Raw genomic sequence first — 24018 nt, forward strand, 5'->3', positions numbered from 1 at the left:
TCATCTTCCCTGTGGTTCTTCTACTTCTTCGTGCATGAGCTGGGGCGTTGCCTTTTTTGGGGGGAATAAACAGCGCTGGACAACTTGGTTGGTCTCGGTATTATAAAGTGGTAAAGGTACGTCAAGACCCCGATGTCCTCTCGCGTTCCTGTCTTCCCTAGAGCTACGTTCCGGTCGTCGCCTGCGCCAGGCTACCCCTACAACGATGGACACATCCAACCCCGGCCCTTCCGGCGCCTCTAACCCTATAACACAGACGACCCCACCTGCGGCACCCTTTTGGACTGTGACGAGCCTTCAGCACAATCCCCCTGTCTTAGCGCGACTCCGCGGTGATGGCGTCGACGATTGGATCGACCACTACGACCGCATGAGTTCTTGCAATAAGTGGACAAATAGAGGCACATCGCATTGTACTTGAACGGTGTTGCAAAGACATGGTATTTCAACCACGAATCCGACATTGCGGATTGGCCCAAGATTACCTCCAAGCTGCAGCAAATCTTCGCTTCTTCGTCTGGCCATGCAGAAGTCGCCAAATAGAAGCTGGGCACGTGCCTCAACTTCCACAAGAGGCTTACACCTCATACATAGACGATGTCTTGGCTCTGTGCCGCTATGCAAACCCTAGCATGATGGAAACTGAATGCGTTCGCCACATATTAAAAGGCATTGTGTCTGTTGCGTTCAATGCCTTAATCGTGCAAAATCCGGCTTCTGTCCAAGACAACTTCCACATGTCAACGCCTAGACGAGCTGCAGTCTATTCGTCTTCAACATGACAGCAGCGATCCTCAGGTTCCCCATTCTCCTGATCTACGTGCTCTTATCCGCGCCATCATCCGCGAAGAGCTTCAAATACAAGACCTAAGGCGTCCACTTGCTGTTTGCGCCCCAACCCCCCCCCCCCCCCCCACCGTAGACTTGCGCGAGGTCGTAAAGCAAGAGTTGACAGCGATGACTACACCCACGACGCATCTTGCTCTGGTAGCGTGCCATAAACCTACCTACGTGGATGTTGCTTCGCTACCCACCCCTACCGTGACCTCCGTGCCTACTGACATTTCCTATGACCATTGGGCTTCGATGGGAACCAGAGCACTTGCTGCGCCATCCGACCCTCAGTGGCGTCCACCTCGTCTGGTTAGTTTTTACTGTGGGATACGTGGCCATACACCCCGCTTCTGCCACCGTCACCAGCAGGATGAAAGACGAGGCTAAGCTGAGCACGAGAGAGACCGCACTCGCCGACCAGACGCCTATTATCCCGGATTGTACTCGTTCCCTCAACAGCGTTCTCCGTCTCCTCAAGCTGCTCCCAATCTGCCTCATAATTCCCGCTCGGCCAGACGTCGTTCTCCATCGCCTTACCGGCGCTCTACATCACCGCTTCGCCCCACTTCCCATCTTGTCGACCAGCACTCGGAAAACTAACGTTGCAGTTTTTGGAGGGGAAACTCCTTCCTATCGGTCTTGAAAAATTCCTCCTGTTCACCCGGCCAACATGCTTTCTGTAACTGTCGAAGGTGTTCCCGCGTCAGCTCTCATTGATACCGGTGCCGCTATTTCTGTTTTTCGTAGTGATCTGTGTTCCTGGCTCCGGAAAGTAAAAACGCCTTATCTTGGACCTATTTTGCGTGGCCCGACAGACAGTGTACTGCTCGTGTTCTCAGCGACGGCATACGCCACCACATTGAGCTTATCTTTCCAACGTGTATCCATGAACTTATACTAGTGCGCTGTCACGTGGTATTGTTTAAACTATGCGGGCTTTCGTTTTTCCCGAATTAAAATGGCCATGCTAAGTCTATCTTGTTGGAAGTACCTGGATTGGGCAATATTTGTGAAGCTCTACAACTTTTCTATTGACGCCTGAATGTTTCATGCTATATTTAAAAAGTTAAATAACTTACCTCTGCTAATTACTGATAAAAAGACGAGCAAAAAAGTGGTACTGGAAGTTTAGATAAACGCTAACAACATCCAGGCAATTTGTTCTCAAGAACGCATAGGTTTTTTCAAAATCTTGGTCGAAGTTAGCTGGGACACCCTGTACATATACACTAATGTGTATATAAGCGTATAAGTGTACATGCTATGTATAGTATGTAAATATTTATTTAGGTAGTATAGCCACATGCTGTTGGCTGCTGTATGCAGCGTGGAGGGTTGAAGTCCAGTCAGGCGATATCGTCACCTTTAACTTCATTCCATGGCAGAAGGGTTTTAGCTTATTACAGTGACCATGCATTGTACCTTTTTAACTTTCTGTCAAAATAAACTATCGTATCCTAAAGCTGGCCAGTACATACCGTATTTACTCGCGTAATGAACCCACTCGCGTAATGAACCCACCCCCCACTTTTGTCGTCGAAAATTGATTTTTTTTTTTTTACGTCGCGTAAATAATGCGCACTCGCCCGCAGGGTCGGTGTTCAGCATGTTCGCGTTATCTCGGCTCAATTGGCCGGCGCTGTCGACTGTCGACGATCATAAAATTGTCTTATCGCGCAGTGATAAAATAAACATCATTTGAAGCCAACGATGCTGAACACCGACGACGCGAACGCGGGTGACGCGGGCGTCGACTGCACGCTTTCGTTGATCGTTCATTGACCTTGCATGATTCGTTGGTGGATGCGCAAAGGGCTTTACTGGGGCGTCCTCTTTTAAATGGGGTGACGGCAGTTTCCACCACGCTCGGCTATTTTCTTTGTATTTCTCGAACCAATTTGTCAAACTTCTCTAGATTCTTTTTTTTTACAATGATGATGATGATGATGCAGGTTGCCGAGTGCCATCTATTAAATGCAAAGCAAACCTCTGCTTATAGCGCCATGCATGCGCGGCGGCGGCAGAACGAAGTAAAGACAACGCACTTGGACAGCGTCGGTCGCCATTTCGCCAGTCCTATTTTGTTGCTGTTTAAGTGCTTCGCTACGACCTTTGCATTATTTCGTGCGTGCTGTGCATTTTCTGCACGTTGTGCGATGGGGCGTAACGCTAGCTACACGGCCGGTTTTAAGCTCAAAGTCGTGGAGCATGCTTTGGAGCATGGCAATCGCGCGGCTGGACGGCATTTTAGTGTAGACCCCGTGCGTGTGCGCTACTGGAGGAATCAACAAGAGGAACTCAGAGCGACGAAGAAAGATCGCCGGGCCTTTCGCGGGCCGAAGCAGGGCAAGTTTCCTCGCGTCGAGGAAGAAGTTCTGAGCTATGTGAAGAGGCTGAGCTATGTGAAGAGCGAGTTACGCACGGACCTCGCTATCATCCCAGGTGGCTTGACATCAGTGCTCCAGCCCCTTGATGTTTCCATTAATAAGCCCTTTAAGGACAACGTGCGCCGGCTCTATACAGAGTGGATGGCCGTGGGAAACCACGACCTGACTCCCGCAGGTAAGATTAGAAGGCCCACCATCGACATGCTCTGTCGATGGATTCTAGAAGCATGGAGTGTGATTCCCAGCGAGATGGTCGTCCGCAGCTTCAAAAAGACTGGCATCTCCAACAGCCTCGACGGCAGTGAAGACGACGCGCTGTGGGAAGACGACGACGCCGACGAAGTCGCAAGCGATATGAGTGGAAGCGTGGATTCAGATAGCGAGCCCGAGTGAGACAGACCATAAGCAGCCAGCAGCATGAAAATAAAAATGAATTTTTAATTCACATTCATCGCGTACGTGTTTTTACTATAAAGGTAAGGTTGGGATTGCGATTTTCCTATCTTTATTGTGACATGAAATTTCGACCTAAAAAATATCTAAATTTTTTTTCCCCGCGTAATGAACCCTCCCCCCAAATTTATGTCAACTTATCTGGAAAAAAGGTGGGTTCATTACGCGAGTAAATACGGTACATTTGCAGAGGCCAAGTGTAAATGGTCTCTAGCACAGCAACTTTCTATGTGTGTGTGTGTGGCTTGGAATATGTATTCTGGTAGTAGAAATGTCAAACAAACTTCCTAATCAACTTTTTAACGCATCTGTGCAATTATTCTAGCTTCCCCATGGCACTGTCACTACCAATAATCACAACTGAAATTTTGAATGCCGCAGATCACGCTGCAAACATAGCAGCTTTGAATGAAGTTGCTGCACGCTAACTTGGCACCAAACCACAACTTTAGTTGCTTAATCCTGACGAAGCAGCAGTTCTTAGGCCTCACAGTCTAGGCAGTATCTAGATAAAACCTTCATTGTATCGCAGCCGTGTAGCTAATGTGCTGGTCCCACATGGTCATACCCATTGCATGGGATGTGTATCAGTCATGGTACAGGCAAGTAAATTATTATTTCATGCCATATGGCATGGCTGCCTACGGGCACTTAAAAGCCATGGAGACCCATTGCTGGCTCTTCATAGCCATCATGCTTGTATTTATTTTGCATGGGCCTGATAGCAGTCTTTTTCTTTTCTGTTGATATTAACATGTACTCATATAACAAAGATATTTGAGTGCCGGGTGCTACTTTGTCATGAGGTTTTACTGTAGACAAGTCTAGCCACCCCATTTGTTCTTTTTGAGCAGAAGTTACTCAAGTGCTGTGTGGTTCTTGTTTTTTCCCTTCTCCTGTCCAGGTGTATCAGTTCTCTGAGCCTTGGGGGCCAAGTGGCAATGAGAAACAGCAGGAAGATAAACTGTCTAATGACACAGGTGAGCTTGGGCTCAGTTTCTTTGTGATAACCCTATGCAACAGCTCCAGTCATGTGAGTAGCGGGGCTGTGGAAGTTTGCTTCATTGCAACAGAGTCTGTAAACGGGTTTTGCATTTAACAGATTTTTCAGAACAAAGCCTACATGTGTGTCTCAAGTGAGGGGTTCCTTACTTGGGAAGCTGCCTTTTGTGTTCTTGCTGTGGCTTACATGCACCATTTTATTCAGGTCATGCGCTGGAGAAGCCTAAAGAGGCCATCAGGGTGGATCCTCCAGCAAAGTCTGTGCAGGATGACGTCGGACCAGAGACCAAAAGATATGAGGGCACTAAAGAGTCGTCGAATTCCAAGGTAGAAGTCGACAAGGACAGCAGCAGTTCCACAAAAGGTGCAGGCAACTGTTCTTTTTCTGCAAGTTGAAATGGGCATGGTGAGAAAGCAGAGAGTTCCTGCACCCACTGCAGTATTTAATGGCTATGGCAATGCGCTACTGAGCTTAAGGTCGCGGGTTCACTCCTGTCTGAGATGGTGAAATGTAAAAATGCTTGTGCATTTAGACTTAAGTGCCCCGGATGGTCAGAATTATGGCGTTCCTTATAATCAGATCATGGTTTTGGCACATACCGTACTTACTCGAATCTAGGCCGGCCCCGATTCTAAGCCGACCCCTGAATGTCTGAAGCCAGAAAACATTTTTTTAAAACTTATCTCTAATGTAGGCTGAACAAAAAGAAGTGTATACAGTGTTCACAAAATGATAACAGCATTTATTATAAAATTGCAGAGCTCACTCTACGTCGTCACCGCTGTTATCCTCGTCCCTATAGCCCAGACCACACAAACTCTTGTGGGCACGCGCAAGCTCGCATCTGCGCACCCATGCATGTGCAGACAGTGCGGCATTGCACGTGTCGAAACACGGCGCAATCTCTGTGAACAGATCCTCTCTGTTATTGTGCGCTTATCTTCCTTATCGCTGTCATCTTCTCGTTGCAGCACACACAAAAGCGTCTCCCGTTGCCCTTTCCAACAATAGACATTTTTCTCATTGATGCTGAACTCCCGCCTGGCTTACTATGCCTCTGCGGCTAGCACAACTTTTCGTTTGAAAGCGGCATTATAGTGTACCATTACGATAACTCCATGCCGCATGCCGATACCATAGTACCCACTCCGATACGACACAGGTTAAAGCGAAGACATCGCTCTTGTACTTCAGTTGGCTACTGGCCCGGCTAGTAATGGCTGCGATACAGATTTTTCTAAATGGCGCTAGCTATGGACCATATTTATCATTTTAAGTTACAAACTGGCCCGTTTTTAAAAATCTTTTAATCTAAGCCGATGCTAGAGTTTTGTATATGATTATTTGGAAAAAACTATCAGCCTAAATTCGAATAAATATGGTACTAGGCTTGTACGAATATTCAAATTTTTTAAATATTATCCTAATCAAAATTCTTGTTCGCTTGAATTTCAGTATGTGGAGTTTTTTTGAACCGAAGAAATTGAGTATTTTTCGCTGTATAAGCCCCGCCCTCCAATTACAACACCCTGGAAAGAAAAAAGATTTCCCCCATATAGCCCGCAAAAATAACTGCATACAACAGCCAAACCATTGTAAACGCAGTCATCATTTGCAGATACACAAATCTTCCACGTCATCCCTTCTGCCAGCTGCTCTTTGCCCTAAAGGTGGTTTCACAGCAAGTCGCAAAGCCACTTTTTAATTAAAGTTTGGCAGATAATGTACACGTGATTTTACTATTACACTTTAAAAACTTTTTTTCTTCTGTGAGTTTGCATGTAGACAAAGCTTCATGCTGAATTTGCACAACTCGGCATAAACTATGTGTCATGCACTCAAACTTGCACTTCACAGCATTGCGATGACGCACGGTAGTTAAACGCGAACTACTTCTGCACCCTCAATTACCACAAGATTTTAAGTAGACTGAAGCACAACAGTTAGCAAGAGCCCGTAAACCAATTTTTTGTGATTTTTGTGATTTTGTGAAAAATGATGAACTTGCATTTTGGTATCAAAAATATTATAAACGCCAGTTTGAAAGTGAGCTGACTCTAAAAAGGAACTTTTTTTTACACTTAACAATTAAAGAACCAACCGTCATAGATTTGTCAACATCTGGCTTTTGTCTCAAGGCAGGATTCCACCGCCACCTGCGACCACTCCCCAAAATAAGCAGCAGTGGACAAGCAGCCCACTGCACCGGTTTACCGCCTACCGCTTCGGTTGACCAGTCAAAATTTTTTTTTTTTTGACGCGATACTAGGGTGTTCCTTTATCATGTGGTATAAAATAGAAAAGTGATGTGTAGAATGCTAGAAAACAGCACTTTTTTAGTGCACTGTTGACAAAAATAGGGTAGAAAAACGGGTGTCGGGAGCTGTCCGTCTCACCGCAGAGCATGTGGCTTTCTTAATTTGACTCGATCATTTTGGAACCATTGTAAAGAGGAGAGATGTGGCCTTAAGTAGTAGCCATAGCATTGTATTTTGCCGTGGAGAAATAAACAAAGAAGCAAGAGAAAATAAATCAAGTGTTACGATTTGTTACTGCTGTAACGCAAACACACGAAGCACTCTTATGGGCTTGCACAGGTGTGAATTGCCAGGGTATGTTTTGTGTGCATTTTGGCAGTGGGGAACTGTGCATTTTTTTTTTCTCGACAGAGTTTGCCGATTGTGGTTGGATGCATTACTGACTCGCATTAGTTTCATTAATGCCTTCACAATGCAAAATTGGTATACTTACTATTCAATATGGCACAACGGTCGTATTGAAAAAGTAATGATAATAATAAAAAAACACAGATCCTTAGTCACGTGCACCTGCTTCTCGCTCCTTCCCCGGTTACAGAACGTCTAGCCCTAAACAATTTCTGGGGAGAACCCTGTCTCAAGGCTTTGTGCAAATTTCACAAATATTTGAACCAGTCACTCAGTAATTATTCAACACTAATTGCTATTCGCTTCAATTTTGCCTCAAACCAAAAAATTTACATTTTTCGCACAAGCCTACAGAATACCCGAGAATTTCATATAGCAAAGTTGAGCCATGAATTCTCATGTTAGTCATAGTGTACTTTTAGAAGCCTGTTTCAGTGTGCGATTACCACTCTACCATTACCAGTCTTGTGGGCTGTGTGCACGCCTTAGGGCAATAAATGGCGTAGGTGAATAGGCATGCTGAGAGGATCCAAGGCTCATTTCCTTCAACGTCTTGCCTGTTGCGAGCAGGTGGTGGGGATCTGTGGGAGCGCTTCAAGCCACCTGCAGGAAGTTGGTCATGCTCGTTGTGCATGATCAGCAACCCAGCCTCGGCAAGCTGCTGCCGCGCTTGTGAAACGCCGTCTCCCAATACCGCTCCCAAAGGAGCAGCTGTGGCTCCCACGAGCCTTCCTTCCTCAACACCAGCCCAAAATCCGCCACTGCATGCCAGTAATGCTGCCGCAGCTTCTCGCTGGGAGTGCAACACGTGCCTGGTGAGGAATGAGACCAGCTCCACTCAATGCTGCGCCTGTGAGAGTCCTCGGCCATCCTCGGCCAGCAGTACCACACCTGGTGCAGCTACGCCTTCTGTGGTTGCCAGTGGTTCCCTTTGGGAGTGTGACACGTGCCTGGTCAGGAACCAGCCCAGTGCCATGCGCTGTTGTGCCTGTGAGAATCCCCGACCATCAGCCAGCAATGTCACTCCTTCCTCGGCAGAGGGTGAGCTACCCACACATCTATGACAGCAGTAGCTAAAGGGGCAGCAAATAGAAAAATTAATTGCGATGTGTTGTCGAATTGTCCTTTTGTGATACCGAAAAAAGTCACTCTTGCTGTGAGGAGAGGCTTGGTAAGCCAGAAAAGATGTTGAAACAAACGACATGTGGCAACACTGCCTTGAAATTCCTACACCAGTTTGCCATGATAGCATCTGCTTGAGCATAGTAAAATTTTGTAAGCAAGGCTGGGTTAACTGAATTATGTGATGTTGCACTGGCTAACCAATGCTGGGGTTCTGGCATGAAATTTAAAGAAATTGAACTTTCACCTTAATTTTCTCTTGCTATAACCATCCTTTTACCGATATACATGAAAATGGTTTTTGAAGAATACTTTATCAGTCTAAACTGATTTACCTCCATATTCTCAGACAATCAATTTGAAGCTCTTGCTCCACTTTACCAAGAGGAGCATAGCGCCGCCCCTCGGCTGAAGATTGATGGTACGTTCCCAAGAATTGCGGTGGGATGTGAATGAAGCACAGAGGCCGCTTCTGTCGAGGAATATTCTAGAACATGGGATTTAGTGTTCTTCTCCCTTTGAGATTTAAGGTTTTGCCAAATGCGAACCCCCCCCTCCCCCCCCCAAGGCTTGATTAACTTATTGCAGGTTTAAAATCTTCAGAGTGACTTATTAAAAAAAATTGACTGCAATTTTTTTAATGTGATCATAATGTTGTGAAAAAGATTTTCCATAGGTAAATGTGCATCGTTGACTCGACAATACAGATCGGCTTGCATAAATACTTGTAATATTAGGAATAAAAAATTGAAGGACACTGAAGCTTCACCTTTAAAAGTGAAATGCGATAGCATTGAAAGATCCCCGACTGTTTCTCATACTTGCTGACAACTTCAGCTTATGTAACTGTAATGTTTACCGGGAAACACTGGCAGCGAATGTTACACATGAACGGGAATTTGCTGGTAGAAATATGGCCTCTTGCTTGGGCTGATCCCGCAGGTAATGCACAGCTGAGTCCAAAAAAATTACATCATTTTCAGGTTGATGTCATTGTTTTCCACTTTTAATATTTAAGTGTGAGAAAATTTAACATAAAAGGCATGTGCTGTCTGTGTTTTCTTTCTTGAAATTCGTTTGCTGTCATTCTCAAAATTCTAAGGAACGTAAGACAAGGTATGAGGAACTTTGGTGATAGAAGGGTGTGGCAATATAACCTACAAATACTGCATGGCATATGCCTAAATATATATACAATAAAAGCATTCCAATTCCACGGTGATGCTACGAAAATTCAAATTATAAGGAATTTGAACTAATGAAAGTCAGAGAAAAAAAATGCTCAGTTAAGGCACGTATATAGTCTGGCATGGGATTAGAGAGCATGTGCACACACTGTGTCACATTGGTGAGAATGTCTGTAGTTTGAAGCACTGGTGCAGCCAATGTAACTGGATGTGGCCTGCTCGGTTTGATGTGCTGAGTGTGCCGAAACATAATGCATGATGCAGAGAACAAAGGTGTCCAAGCGAATTCGCCCCCTGTCGCACACAGCCGTTTAAAACGGTGTGCGGGCTGGGAATCATTTTGCGCATGCTCCGAGGAAGCAGCCGACGGCGCGCGCATGGAAGTCTAGAGGGGACGGCATTTTGGCTGGCGCACCACAAGCGGCGTAGCGTCTTTGGCCGCTGACGCGAACCACAGAAGAAAGCTAGGACAACGGAAGATGTCTGATCCGGCCACCGTGCAAGCATCCTCATTGTCGTCTTCATTGCTCTGCCAAACATCGCAGTCATCCATGTATCGAATCACTCTGCAACATCACCTTCCAATGGCGGAAGCACCGTCCTGACACTTGCTGCGAAGGTGAGGAGCTAGGACAAATGGCTTCAGCCAAGAAACGTGAGCAACATAAGTTTGTATCAAGAAGATTGAAGAAGTAGGGTGCAGGGGTATTATATCGTAATTGATGTCACAGAGTTTACGCAGCACCTTGCAGGGCCCAGTGTAATGTGGGAGGAGCTTCTCTGATAGGCCAATGCAGCAGCATGGTGACCATAGGAGGACCAGAGCGCCAGGCGTGAAGTGCACACTTCTGTGTAGGCTGTCGTAATGGCACTTTTGGGATTCTTGCGAAGCACAGAGTCGGTCATAGGCAAGTTGACGAGCTGCACGGGCTCGAACAATGACGTCACTGGCGTATTCAGTAGGCGAGTGAGGAGCCGACAGAAGGAGTCTCGAATGGCAATTGAGGATGTCGGCTAAACAGTAAATGGTGAATATCTAGCGATGTATGAATTGTATGCAAAGGTAACAAATGGTAACGTGCTGTCCCAGTCAAGGTGATCAGGTGAAACATACATGGCCAGCATCTCAGTTAGTGTTTGATTCAGGCGCTCGGGTCAGTCCATTCGTCTGTAGATAAGTGGTGGTGAGCTTATGTTCGCTGGAGCAGGCACGAAGGATGTCATCTACAACTCACGAGAGGAAGTACCTCCTCCGGTACTTCCGGTACTCCTCCACCACGGAGCACCATGATGTAAAATTACGTTGTGGAGGAGAAAGTCAGCGACATCTGTGGAATAGCTTGTCGGCAATGTCACCCATTATTTCTTGAGATGGACATAGGGAAAGGGCCTAGAAAGTCAAGGCTAACGTGGAAGAATGGCTCTGCAGGGATATCAATAGCTTGTAACTGGCCTGCAGGCAATGCTGAAGGGCACTTGTGGCATTGGCAGTGTTTACAAGCAGCGACATAACGGCATACAGAACGGTACATGCCAGGCCAGAAAAACTGATGCTGGATGTGGGCGTAAGTATGCAAGACACTTGGGTGGCCGGCAGTTGGTACGTCGTGAAACTGGTGAAGTATGCTGTAGCGCAGATGGTGAGGTAAGACAAGCTGAAACTCTGGGTCATCTGAGCTGATATTATGACGATACAGAATGTTGTCATGTAGCTCAAGCAGGTGAACAAAATGGTCTGGTGATGGAACGGGTAGACACTCAATGAAGAGCTGTAAAGACGTGTCTCATCATTGTTTGGTGGGGATATCATCTGAAGCAAAGATGGACAGTGTGCAGGCGTCTGAGTCAGGGTCAGTGAGGTCGGGAGCATTGACAGGGTGGCGCGACAAGCACTCTGCGTCTTAGTGCAATCGCCCAGATTTGTAGTGCACAACAAACATGTATTCTTGGAGCTGTAGTGCCCAGCGGCCAATACACCCAAACGGATCCTTAAGCGACGAGAATCGGCAGAGGGCATTGTGGTCTGTATTTACTGAAAAGGTTTGGCCAAACAAGTAAGGTCTAAATTTGGTAACAGCCCACATTAAAAACAGGCACTTGCATTCAGTGAGGAAAAAGTTTCGTTCGGACGGTGCAAGGTGACTGGCGTAGGCGATGACACGTTCCTTGCTGTGCTGTTTTTGTCCAAGGACAGCCCCATTTCCATGACCATTGGCGTCGGTGTGAAGTTCTGTAGGCGATGAGGCATCAAAACGGGCCAGTATTGGTGGTGTAGTGAGTAGACGGATGAGAGCACAAAATGAAGCTGCTTGTTCGGGTCTCCAGACAAAAGGAATGTCCTTCTTCAAGAGTTCAGTGGGAGCGCGGGCGACGTCCACGAAGTTTCAGACAAAGCGATGAAAGCAGGAACATAATCCTACGAAACTCCGGACATCTTTTGCTGAGCACAGTACGGGATGATGATGAAAACATTTTTGATTGACAGGTAATAGAAAAATGGGAAGGGGCCCCTAGTCCGGGGCTCCTATGGCATCTACGGCGATGCCTTGTTTGCCCATTGGATTAGTGCCCGGCTGACCTCGAAGGTGGCCATGGTGAAGGATGCCTTCCTACTGCTCTGTCATGTGGCATGCAAGAAGAATATGAAGAGATGGGAAGCAAGGAGTAGTGCATCGTACTGTAACGTGCAAGGTGGTGGGGGAAACACCACATCCTGGACAAGCATCGGGGTAGCGCATGGGGGATAGGATGTGCAGGAAGTGGAGATTCGGAAATGTGTGGGTCTGCAATTGGCAAAGTGCGACGGCCTCCTCCCGAGAGCCCGGTGGTGGTTGATACAGCTGACGTTGGCATGTGTAGTGCTGTGTAACCTAGCAATATGTGAGGAGGGGGGAACTACACTCTGTGTTGACCGCCTCACTGTGCAGGGCTGCTCAGAGAGGATATCTCGAGCGGCCACAATGAGCACTTTCATTATCCAGCCGTGAGCCATCGCCAGGCGTCCAGAACAGGTGAACGTTGTGGGTGAGGTGCGCTATTAATTCGGGTGCACCTGAAAGAATGCACTGGGCAGTTTTTAGAATATCATGATCTGTCAAGAAAGCCCTACATTCCACTTGTGAATCAGTGATTATGTAATATGTTTCTCCAGGGAAGCTCAAGATGGGCTGGATGGCAAGGGTTACCACCAGGATCTCTCCCGAGTCGGTAGTTAAAGGGGGAGAGAGAATAGAGGCAGCGCTCACAACCTTGTGGGTGCCGTCGACCACCACTTTTGTATGCTCTAGTGCCGACAAGCTGCGTCCGCGTTGAAGACTCTGTTCTCCTCAAGTTTGCCAAAAGTGCAAGTGAGGTATCTTACCCATGTTTGCCGGGGAGACTTGCCGCCTGGACGAAAGAGGACAAGTTCGGACTTGTGTGGTGCGCAGCTGAGCCCACTCTTTCAGGCCTAGTTTGATGCGATCTAGACCGCCTGTTAAAGCTAGTCTTGGATCGCTGTGTCGGAGCCCCAAGCCATTCACAGCATTATATTGTCGGCATAGGGTGCATGGTGAAGATGCGTGACTTCATCCACTTGTTTGAGGAGACCTAGTATAGCGATGTTAAAGAGGGCTGGTGAGGTCACCGATGCCTGGGGGTGCCACGTCCCGTTAGTTGGATGATACCCGAGCACTGAGGACCAATTTCGATTGTTGCTATGCAGTCGCGGAGAAAGGCTTGGACGGAGTTCTATATCCAAATGCCGCAACGCACTTCAGCGAGGTTCTTCAGGATGAGGTCGTGCTCCACATTGTCGAAGGCCGACTTAAGGTCAAGCATGAGCAAAGTGCGGGTTAAGGCTCCCTGTGGGGAACCCAGGACCTCCTTTCTTTTTATTTGTAGTAGCACATCCTGTGTCAACAGGTGTGAACAAAAACCAAACTGCATACACAGAAAAAAGGACTGGCCCTCCAGGTACAGCTGCAGGCGCCACAGGGCCCACATGCTCCGTGAGCTCGCCTATGCAGGATATGTGTGACACGGGTCTGAGGGTGTTGATGGAGATAGGTTTTCCCTGGCATTGGGATGGGAAATATACAGTCGATCTCGGATATATCGAACCCGGATATATAGAATTATTTCCTATATCGAACAGTTGAAAAATCCCCTTGGGAATCCCATTCAAAAGTATAGCGCTATTGTTCGCATATATAGAACTCCCGTGCACCGGCATATCGATGTATCCAACTCCGTGCTGAGCTGCGCCCCGGCAAGTGCGCTTCTCCCATCGCATCTTACCCCCGCAAGTGCGCTTCCCTTCTCGAAGCTCTCGCGATGTTCTCGCGATCTCACGCGCGCCGCCCCGCACTCTGAGAAAGGGGCGTGTGGATAAAAGGCCTGTTACAAGGAGCACTTGGAGTGCGATTGGGTGTGAAAGGGAAGCGAGAGGGAGAAACCACGCTGACCACAAGTGCCCGTTTCATGTGGTTTGGTTGGCTGACACCGCTGGCGCAGCGAGACAAACGAGGTTAGTGCAGCTTGGGCTTGTGGTAGTGCGGAGACGCGGAGCGGTGCGTTTTTCGACTTGCGTTGTTCTTTTTATTCACGAGGCCAACGTGGAGGCTTGAGCAGTGCGGTGCAGTGCGTTTTTCTTTCCGCTTTTGGCATTTGTTCTGCAGCCATGGCCGTGAAAAAGCGCAAGCATTTGGATTTTTCAACAAAGGCGGACATTCGACGGGTGGAGGCTGGCGAGAAAAAGTTGTTGGTGGCTGCGGCGTTCGGAATTCCTCTCAACACCCTGAGTACGATCCTCAAGGACAAAGCCGATGTTAAGCTGAAGGCAGTGCAGTCCAGTCGCCCTGAAGCAGTCACCCTGGAGCGAGTGAAGACGACGCCGGATGCCTGGACAGCGAATTTCGCAAGCTCTCGGCATTCCCTGGTGACATCCCAGGCGACGTTACAGCATGCGATTTCATCAACGCTGATGACGGCGGGCAAGCTCTAGTGGATCGCGCTGATGCAGAGATTGTGGCTGACATCATGGGTGACGAGGACGCAGACTCGAGCAGCGGCGAAGGTTCCGACGTAGAGGACCAACCACCATGCACTGCAGCTGAACTTGCGTCAGCTTTCAGTGTCATTCGTCGCTGTTGTGGCACAGTGGAAGGAGCTGGCCTCTCTCACTTGGACACTGTCAACAATCTTGAGGACAGCTTAATGAACTTGATGGCGCAGAAGAGAAAGCAAGCAAAGGTCACAGATTTTTTTCTTCCGAAATAATGTGCTCTGGTCATTGCGCTGTGTTTTTGTTTTTTTACGCGCCTTGGAGGCACAGATCGGTAATCTTCCGTTAGTCACGACATCGGGAAACTGCCTTGAGATGTGTGGAGTTGATAAAGAAGCTTTTGACATGCCTAGTTTATATTTCGAAGTATCGATATATCGAACTATTTCGTGATTCCCTTCGAGTTCGATATATCCAGGATCGACCGTATCCGCATGGCAACATATCTGGGGCAACGTGCCATTCAGCCAATGCTCGTTAAACGTGTCCACCAACCGCTCAAGATCCTCGTTATTGAGGTTGCGGAGAGCTGTGTACTGGATGTAGTCCGCTCCCAGTACTGAGTTCTTGCAGATGTCCTGCAGCATGGCGTGGACCTCTTGAATTGTGATTTCTGCGTTGGGGGGGTTCCACTCTGCGTGCGACTTGCGAGCAACTTGCGTGGGCTAGAGACTCCTGTGAGCAATAAAGAGCGGGCATCTAGCGCTGACCTTCTGAAAGATTAGAAGCCAAATATCACTTTTAGCGCGCACAACAAACGTAAACAGTCCACGAGGCAATACCAAAACTAAACGGCGCACACACACGAATGCGTGAGCAGTTTATAAAGCGCCGCCATAAAGAAGCCCTGAAATTAAAACCAAGAGACTATGGACGACATCGTAAATATATGGCATCGATCATTTGGGACTTATAGCAGTGCCATATATTGGTCTTTGACCCTCAAAGGGTTAAAACTTTGGCTTGTACTTGCACACACACTTACAATCTTGCCCGCTAAGTGTAATGTCAGCAGCAAGCTTGCTGTAGTCCCACCAAAGCAAGATTCCTCATCTTCCACCATTATTGGCATGCTGCAATGAATGATTTTTTCAGGTAATTTTTGCCATACGACGCTCGTTGAAGTATTGGATACTGTTGAACCACAATATGACGAACTGGAGAAGAGTCGGAGGCAGTTCTCCTCGAACGCTCCAGCACAGCATCTAAACCTTCAGTTGCCACGAAGATCTCACGCGACAGCAAGTGCATCTCAAATCAAGAAGCTAGTTGGCATTCAGCAAAGCAAACGCCCGACAGCTCAGTTGCACGAGAGTGCACGCCATTTGCATTGGCACCATTGTATCGGCAGTGATAGTCTGACAGCCGACCACGAAAGTGAGCGAAAGTGCCAAAGAAAAATGTTTCCTTTTTAATACTTGGCTAGAGCAACTTGAAACAGCACGACTTAGACATGCATCTTTGTCTCGGCCAACGGCTTGGTTCAGCAGGCCCACAGCCAGCAAGCTGATTTACCAATCCTCTGTGATCACACCGATGGCATGGTTACGTAGCAAAGGTGCAAGGTGCACTTGTAATTCAGCATTGATAAGGTGTCATGTATTGGCTTGGCAAGCCCCCATTAAAATTGACAAGAGACCGTTAGCTTGCCCATCGGAGGCATCAAGTTTGTTTGTTATGGGGAACCAGCGTTGGATAGGCGGCGCGTCGAAAAGATGCGTTGCATGCCGCCCTGGCGACGAAACGCGGCATATTCCAGCCACACAACCAGACGACACACACACATACGCAGCCGTATTATAGTTCGTATATTTCCATTTTCGCGCCGCTTCAAGTGAACAGTTTTTGTAGAGAAGCTAGCGCCATCAAGTGAAGAAGTGACGAAAGAAGCTTTTTAAGCTTTATATATTTTTCACAGTGCGTCGCGGCGAGCACGTGTGTTTCCTTAACGGTTGCGTCGTGTATCGATGCCATGCTTGCATGGCTGCCTGCCTCGCAAATATAGCAGTTATGGTACTGGTCGTGCTGCACTATGGTTTCGTAAGTATTAGTTGGCCTGAAGATATTCCATATTTCTCTGGCTAGACATAAAAAATTCTGATGTTACTTCGCCACAGCAGTCAATGGAGAAGAAAGCTTTATCGCATCAGCTGACTCGCGCAAGCAAAGGTTTGAGTGCTCTGCTGCTTGATCCGTAACAATCCTGGCTACATTTAGCACTAATGACATAAATTTGCCGGATGTATCTCAGCTCCGAGTCCTCATCCGCATGCGCATTTTTATAAACACATAGGTGGCTTAGTCGCGTGTGCACCGGCACTATGCGCATACAACTCGTATTGCGAGGCAGCTTCCCCCCCACATAATTCTTGGCAATGAATGGATAATTTTTACCTTTCGTATCGTTCACTTGGTGCGGTGGCGTTGGAAGGGCTTGGCGGTGGCATTGCGAAGGAAAAATGGTACATATGCCGGATGGTGCATGCTATTGCTCATTTTGTTTCCGACGAAATACCGACTGCAGATTCTGCTGTTTGGTACTGTCTGCCATGGCTGACCGTCTTCACTATCGAATAAACCAAGCATACATGCGAAATTTTATTTAGAAACCAGCCCGACACCGCTTGACAGGGCGACAAGACGGGAGCTTACTCCGCTCGCCTGACTGCTTGGATCCAACGCCGCCTCCGTTCTTGTTCGTAGGGTTTAGATGGAAAGACGCAGAAGGATACATCCTCCCTCATGCCGACTTAGTTGTGGCAGTTGTATACGCAACAGTATCGTCGGCACCCTTTTATTTTCCTTCGACTTTAAGGGCACGCAACGCAATTTTCGTCCGCGGGGGAGGCTGCATTGTGCACGTTCTGACCGCCAGGGCGGCGCTGCAGGCGCCGTGAAAACTCCAGCGCTGGTTCCCCATAGAGCCAATGCATTTTCTTTTTTTTTTTCTGATCTTGCCATGCACATTTATGATGAATATTGGATATAACAAAGGCATTTCTGTGCCTATATGATTTCGTTTTAACAGGTTTCGAGGGTACCTGAGCTGAAGGCAGGGTACGTGTCTGTCATTGTTAAACATTGCCGTAAAGATTATTGATGCGAAAATGTCAAATGACTCATTGAACGAGAAAGCCGACGTCTGGTGTCAGTAGCAGCGAAATGGCACATAAATTCCCATTGGCTGCAACTCCAAGGCACAAGCATGCCTCAACGGCGTAGAGCAGGCGAAAGTGGACACCTGCTGCTGCAGCAGCGTGCCATATGTTGTGTGATGGGAGAGGGCGTTGCCTCATCGTTGGCATGCAGCATTGGCACTACAAGCTGCTGCTTGCTGGCTCAGGCAGCTTGTCCTACTATGGTACATTACTCGCAGCGCAAACTTGATGGACCGACCGCCCAGCGCTGTTAAATTGGACATTTACCATTTTGCATTCACGACTCATAAGAAGTGCTTAGGTGTCCTTTAATTTTTTTTTTTCATCACTGGCAGGGTTTGTGCCACATATTTAAAAAGTTCAGGCTTATTTTGAGACAGCCGTTTGCGTGTTGACACAATTTAATCGCTACATCTCCTATTGGCAATGCCACATGGCTGGGCTATGAATTCGCATGTTTGCCATCACAACATTGATAATGGGGTAACAATCGACTCATGCAAAGGGTTCAGAGACATCCAAGGCACTTGTGGCTGCATTTGACTGCAGCGAACCACATACCTCATCTACATATTTTAAAGCTAGATGACTGTGGTGTGGCACACATTATTGGCTATGTCATGCTGCACAATGAATGCATTAGCATTGTCAGCAAGTTAAGGCAGTTTCACCAGTCTGAATGCTTGTAAATGTCAAGCATAGGTTATTCAGGGAAAACACGAGGAAGGCGGGAGATGGAAATTCAAGACGTGCAAAACGAGAGCAATAGCATGGGAACGCCATTCGCTCCCACGTATGTGAACATTTTCATGGGACAGCTTGAGGCAGACCTGTTAAAATCCTACTCTTTAAAACCCTGCACCTATTTGTGTTACGTGGACAACATATTTATAATATGAGAACACTGCACAAGTGCATTAACCAACTTATTTAGCCATTTCAATTGCTTTCACCCAAGTATCAAATTTACTGCTCACCACTCTCCTAGTCCAATCAACTTCCTCGACATGATAGTGTACATAGAAAACGGAAAACTGAGAATGACACCTTACCGGACGCCTACGGATAGCCAGCAATATTTAGACTACAACAGTTACCACCTGCAACACTGCAAGCAAGGAGTTTTTGTCGGACAGGGGAAATGAATAAGAAGTATCTGCAGCGAAGACAACAATTATATCTACTACCTAAATGGCCTTAAAGCAACGCTAGCTGAAAGAAACTATCCCTAAGTTGCTCTCGACGGAGATTAAGACGTCGTATCAGGATTGGAGAGGCAGTTGGAATGAGTTAACTTCTCTATGCAAATGAGGGGGGAGGGGGGGTCCTTTACAAGTACAAACGTGAATAATACCTACCATTCGCTGTAAAGACATACAAAACTGCAAAAGAGAAATGAAAATTTTGGAAAATGCTTAAGCTTCACCTTTAAGAGTGGAACGCGATAGCATTCAAAGACCCCAAAGGGAAGTGGAGAAACCGGTTTCTCCACTTCCCGGCAACTGCAGCTTATGTAACCGTAACGCTTACCGGGAAACGCTGGTGGCAAACGGTATGCACAAAGGCAAGTTTGTGGTAAAAACGCGGCTTCTTGCGTGAGTTGATTTCCTGTTATTGATTCGCACTTTTAATATTTCAGTCTGAGAAAAGCCAACATAAGAGATATGTGCTTTCGGTGTTTTTGTTACATTACATTTGTTTGTGGGCTGCCATTCTCAAAATTCCGAGGAGTAATTTTGTAAAGAATGAAAGACAAGGTATGAGCAACTTTGGTGGTAGATGAGTGGTTGGGTATGCGTAGCTCAGAACTTGGTTTGACATGCTTTTTGCCAAAGCGACGTCTGACGCTGGACACAGACGCTGGATTTTCCGCAACACGCCTAATGCTATCGCATTAAAAGCTGTCTTACAGGTGCGCCTGTGAGATGCATCTTTCCTTTACTTGGCAAACAGGGAATCATATGAAATGAGCTTGCGCAGAAAGGAAGCACAGCAAGAACACTGCCAAGAACAAGTAAACAAGCGAATGTGTAAAATAAAGATTTGTAGCAGCGTTTTTTGAAGAATTATAAGAGAGTTTTAGTTTAGGGGACGGGACGCAAGGCAATGGGGCCCCTAGCGCTTGGGTGCGTTTGCGTACGCAAGCAGAAACACGTTATAAGTTAGCGGCCCCAAACGCAAGCCGCAATGAGGTCGCATGCGCTCGCAGCGCCATCAATTCTGATCTTTGCTGCGTTATCATTTTTTAAAACATGAAATCAAGCATATGGAGTAAAGCACATAAATCTATTCTTATTAAAAGCAGTTAATAGAGAGGTTTAGAGTGTCCGGTTGTGGGGTAAACGCAGGCTGGGGCGTTGGGGCGGAGCCATGAACCGAAGCGGCCTGCATGGTGCAGCCACCTGGTGGCACAAAGCTCAAATAGACAAAAACAGCAAAATTTGCAGTAACCAAGTGTATATTATTTTGCTGCGGGTATAAATTTTTGGCAGCAACACAATTACGTGAGTGCTGAAAATTTACACCTGCAGCGAAGTAGAATAGGCTTGGTTACAGCAATATTAGCTGCTTTTGTTCGTTTGAGCTTTGTGCCGCCAGATGGATGCACCATGCAGGCCGATCCCGTTTATGGCTCCGCCCCAACGCCCTAACTGCGTTTAACCGAATACCGGACACGCTAAACCTCTCTAATGTATATAAAAATGACGTATGTCGACACTTGCCGAAAGATTTATTAGATTATTTACCCACTAGCTACTCGTAAGTTCGACAACGCGATAGTCGCGTAAGTAACGTGACCACTTAGGGGCAGCGATGTTTTCGGCCGGCCAAACAACCCAAGGACGCAAGTAGACGTAGCGGTCTGCGCATCCGCAGTACCGTCGCCGTTTGTTCTTGCGTACGCAAGCCGCTTGTGTCCCCTAAACTAAAGCTCTCTATAGAGAAATATATATTTGCGGAACTATCAATTCTTTTGGATCCCGCGTTTGCTGCTCTACCATGTGCCAAAACCAATTCTTATTGTTAATTGGGAAGTTCCAAAGTGATACGTAGAGCACAGGACGCTGCGGTTCTAGACGTACTGTGCCCACCGCGGAAGGTTAGAAAAATGCCCACATAAGCACAGCAGAGAAGTAGCTACGTCAGGCAGCTCGACTGATAACTGTAGAAGTGTCATTCAGGACACACGGAATTATTCTCCCCTTCCAGCGGCGTTTCTTCTACTTCCTTTTTAGATAAAAAGATGTTAGTCCATAAATATTTTCACAAACTGATAAATTTGCTAATTTTCGCTTTTCATTTCTGTTTGGCTGTTGCCTCTGCTCCCTCCCTTAGTAGATCGCTTAATTTCTCAACCCCTTGCAACTCTTGTTTCCAGTTGCTAGTTTTGCACGAAAAGTGTTGTACAATTAGGGAAAAACCAGACGAGTTAACGGGTGACAGTCATATTGCCAATGTGTTTGAAGGTTACAGCAGGGTTTGATGATGGGCGCTCTTTCTAGCCCACCTTATCTAACCCATGTTGCGGCTAAATGGTTCCGAGGATTTGCCAGTGTCGCGGCAAGCTGTCACTTGAGGAAATAATGAAACAAAACAAAAAGTTAAGTGCAACTGCCGTTTCCTCCTGCCACAGCTGGTTCCACGAGCACACAGACTGGCTGACTATGAACCGAATCCCTTTCCTGGTCCCTAGATCAGACTAAACAAAGAAAGTTGAACTAATGAAGCAAGAGCAATGCGTGCTGCCATTGAATACATGGTGACAGCTGAATGCATCTCGAGTTCATTGCGCGGGCACCGAATCAATGAGAAAGCTGGCCTTCACACCCCAGGAGATGCCGATAACTACTGCCATCCGAAAGTGTGACCGCCGAATAGCTGTCAACTCTCAGGATTCATTTGGTAGTGCTTTAGGAATGCGTGTGGGAAGTGGTGGCGTAGACAAGGAAGGCACCCCCCCCCCCCCCCTGAATATGTGCCTGGTCGCTAGCCTTTTAATTTTTTAGTAATTTTCTTCTCGTGCCTTTTTCTTTCTAATCTGATTGATTGTGCAAATGCATGTACTGTGGATTTGACATAGCTGCAGTCTGCAGCTACATTGTATTGAAGCTAAGAGCACCTAGCTAATACAAATGAGGAAAAAAAAAAACAGTATGAAACAATATCAGCTGCTTTCATTTTTTTCTTTTTTGACATGCACTGTTATTCTTTCTGCTTTGAACAGCGGCTGCAGCAGCATTCAACTTCAAGTTGCCTTCCTCTGGGTCTAGTGGCTTTGGCGGGGCACCCTTTGCTGCGGCAGCCACACAATTCAAGTTCGGCATACCTGCTTCAAGCTCAGTAAAGCTATCCGGAGCTGCTGCTTCCTCAGAGAGTGCAGTAAAAGCATTCAAGTTTGGTATTACTAGCACTGCCGCACTTACAACCACCACTACCAAAATAACTTCTACTACTACTGCGGAGGAACCATCAAAGGCCATAGACTTTGGTTCACCAGCTAGAGAAGCATCTAAGACATTCAAGTTTGGCACCAGCACCGAGGAGCCAACAACAATGTCCTTAAAGTTTGGCACCACTACTGAGGAGCCAGTAAAAAAGTCATTCAACTTTGGCATAACAGCTGAGCCTACAAAGACATTTACACTCAGTTCTAGTTCAGAGGAGCCAGCCAAGGGACTTAAGCTGAGAACAACTACAGAGGAGGCAGCAAAGCTGTTCAATTTTGGTTCGTCCTCTGAGCAGCCCACAAAGCCTCTGAAGTTTGGGGGCACAACAGACGAGCCAGCCAAGTTGCCTCAGGCTGGACCTGGTGCAGAAGTTTCTACAAAGGCCTTCAAATTTGGTTCCACCACAGACGAGCCTGCAAAGCCATCCCAGCTTGGCACCTCTGGAGAAGCTGCACCGAGCAGCTTCAAGCTTGGTCACATGGCAGAGCCAAGCAAAGGCTTTACTTTTGGATCTACTGTCAAGGAACCGGCAAAGCCATTCACATTTGGCTCCACCTCTTCATCAGAGACGCCTGCCGGAAGCTTCAAGTTTGGCTCTGGTGTAGAGGAGCCTGCAAAAGCTGTCAAGCTTGGTTCCTCTGAGGAACAGCAGCCAGCTGCAAATGCCTTTAAATTCATAGCACCGGCAGCTCCTGCGGAACCATCCAAGCTGTTTCAGTTTGGTGCAACTGCAGAGCAACCACCAAAATTGGGCGCATCTGCTGACACTCCTGCTAAGCCTTTCAGTTTTGGAACACCTGCAACTGCAGCAGGAGCAGCAGAAGCAACGGCAAAGCCATTTTCATTCGGCTTGACAGCAAAGCCTAATGATATGTCAGCCCCCACTGTGACAGCACAACAGCCATCTATTCTGCCTCAGGTATGTGGCCAGACCACATCTGGACAGCTTCCTGGCTTCCTAGCTCCGGCCACTACAGCATCTGCTGCACCAACAATAGTCACACCTTCTCTGCCAGCGGCAGCACCGGCTGTCGAGCCTGCCAAGCCAGCCTTCCCCACTTCGCAGTTTGTCTTTGGCCAGAAAACTGATGGCAGTGCTGCCACATTTCCATTTGGCTCACAGCCTGCGCCGGCTTTTCCCCAACCTTCTAGTGGTGCATCTGCTCCCTTGCCATCTTTTGGCAACCTGACAAGCAAGCCCCCAGAGTCGCAGGTGGCAGCACAGCAGCCAACATTTGGCATTGGGACAACACCCACTCCTGCGTTTGGTACCCTCAACCCTCTCAAGCCTGCTGCTACCTCTACAGTAGCGCCTGCTGCCACCAGCATGCCAGGTGAGTTGACTCGCATGTCTTGAAGATGTTTTGCTTTACGGTGTCATTTGCTATATTCGGAATTTCATTGCCACACACAGTGGTCAGTCACTGTTTTCAAAGCTGTCCCTCCAAGTAGTACCAATTTGCTACAGTCTGCTGCATTTGGTGAAAGGAACTTGAGAGCAGGAATGCATGGTCATAAGTTTGTATAATTAAGTTATAATTATTGTATAATATCGAAGGAGGGCTACATTGAAGCATTGTGTTGTGGATGTCACAGAATTAGAAAAAATGTCAGTAGTAATGAAGCAAGTATAGCCCCAGCCTTGCAAACTTGGGCTACGTTTGGCAGGTGCCACATAATAGCATTAGCAGCTGTGCTGCAGTTGTATATATTGCA

At 47.2% G+C, this 24018-nt stretch overlaps 1 protein-coding gene across 2 annotated transcripts in view; it reads left to right on the top strand.

Moving 5' to 3' along the window:
* Positions 1-24018, top strand: part of LOC135896443 (nuclear pore complex protein Nup153-like) — a 139550-nt gene that overhangs the window by 88123 nt on the left and 27409 nt on the right. For both annotated transcript variants that reach the window (XM_065424816.2, XM_065424817.1), the window contains exons 10-13: positions 4579-4654; positions 4882-5040; positions 7914-8384; positions 22080-23636. In XM_065424816.2, the coding sequence (XP_065280888.1) occupies positions 4579-4654; positions 4882-5040; positions 7914-8384; positions 22080-23636 (2263 nt within the window). The remainder of the gene's footprint in view (positions 1-4578; positions 4655-4881; positions 5041-7913; positions 8385-22079; positions 23637-24018) is intronic.

Source organism: Dermacentor albipictus, chromosome 6 (assembly GCF_038994185.2).
Source record: "Dermacentor albipictus isolate Rhodes 1998 colony chromosome 6, USDA_Dalb.pri_finalv2, whole genome shotgun sequence".
NCBI classification, from domain to species: Eukaryota; Metazoa; Arthropoda; class Arachnida; order Ixodida; family Ixodidae; genus Dermacentor; species Dermacentor albipictus.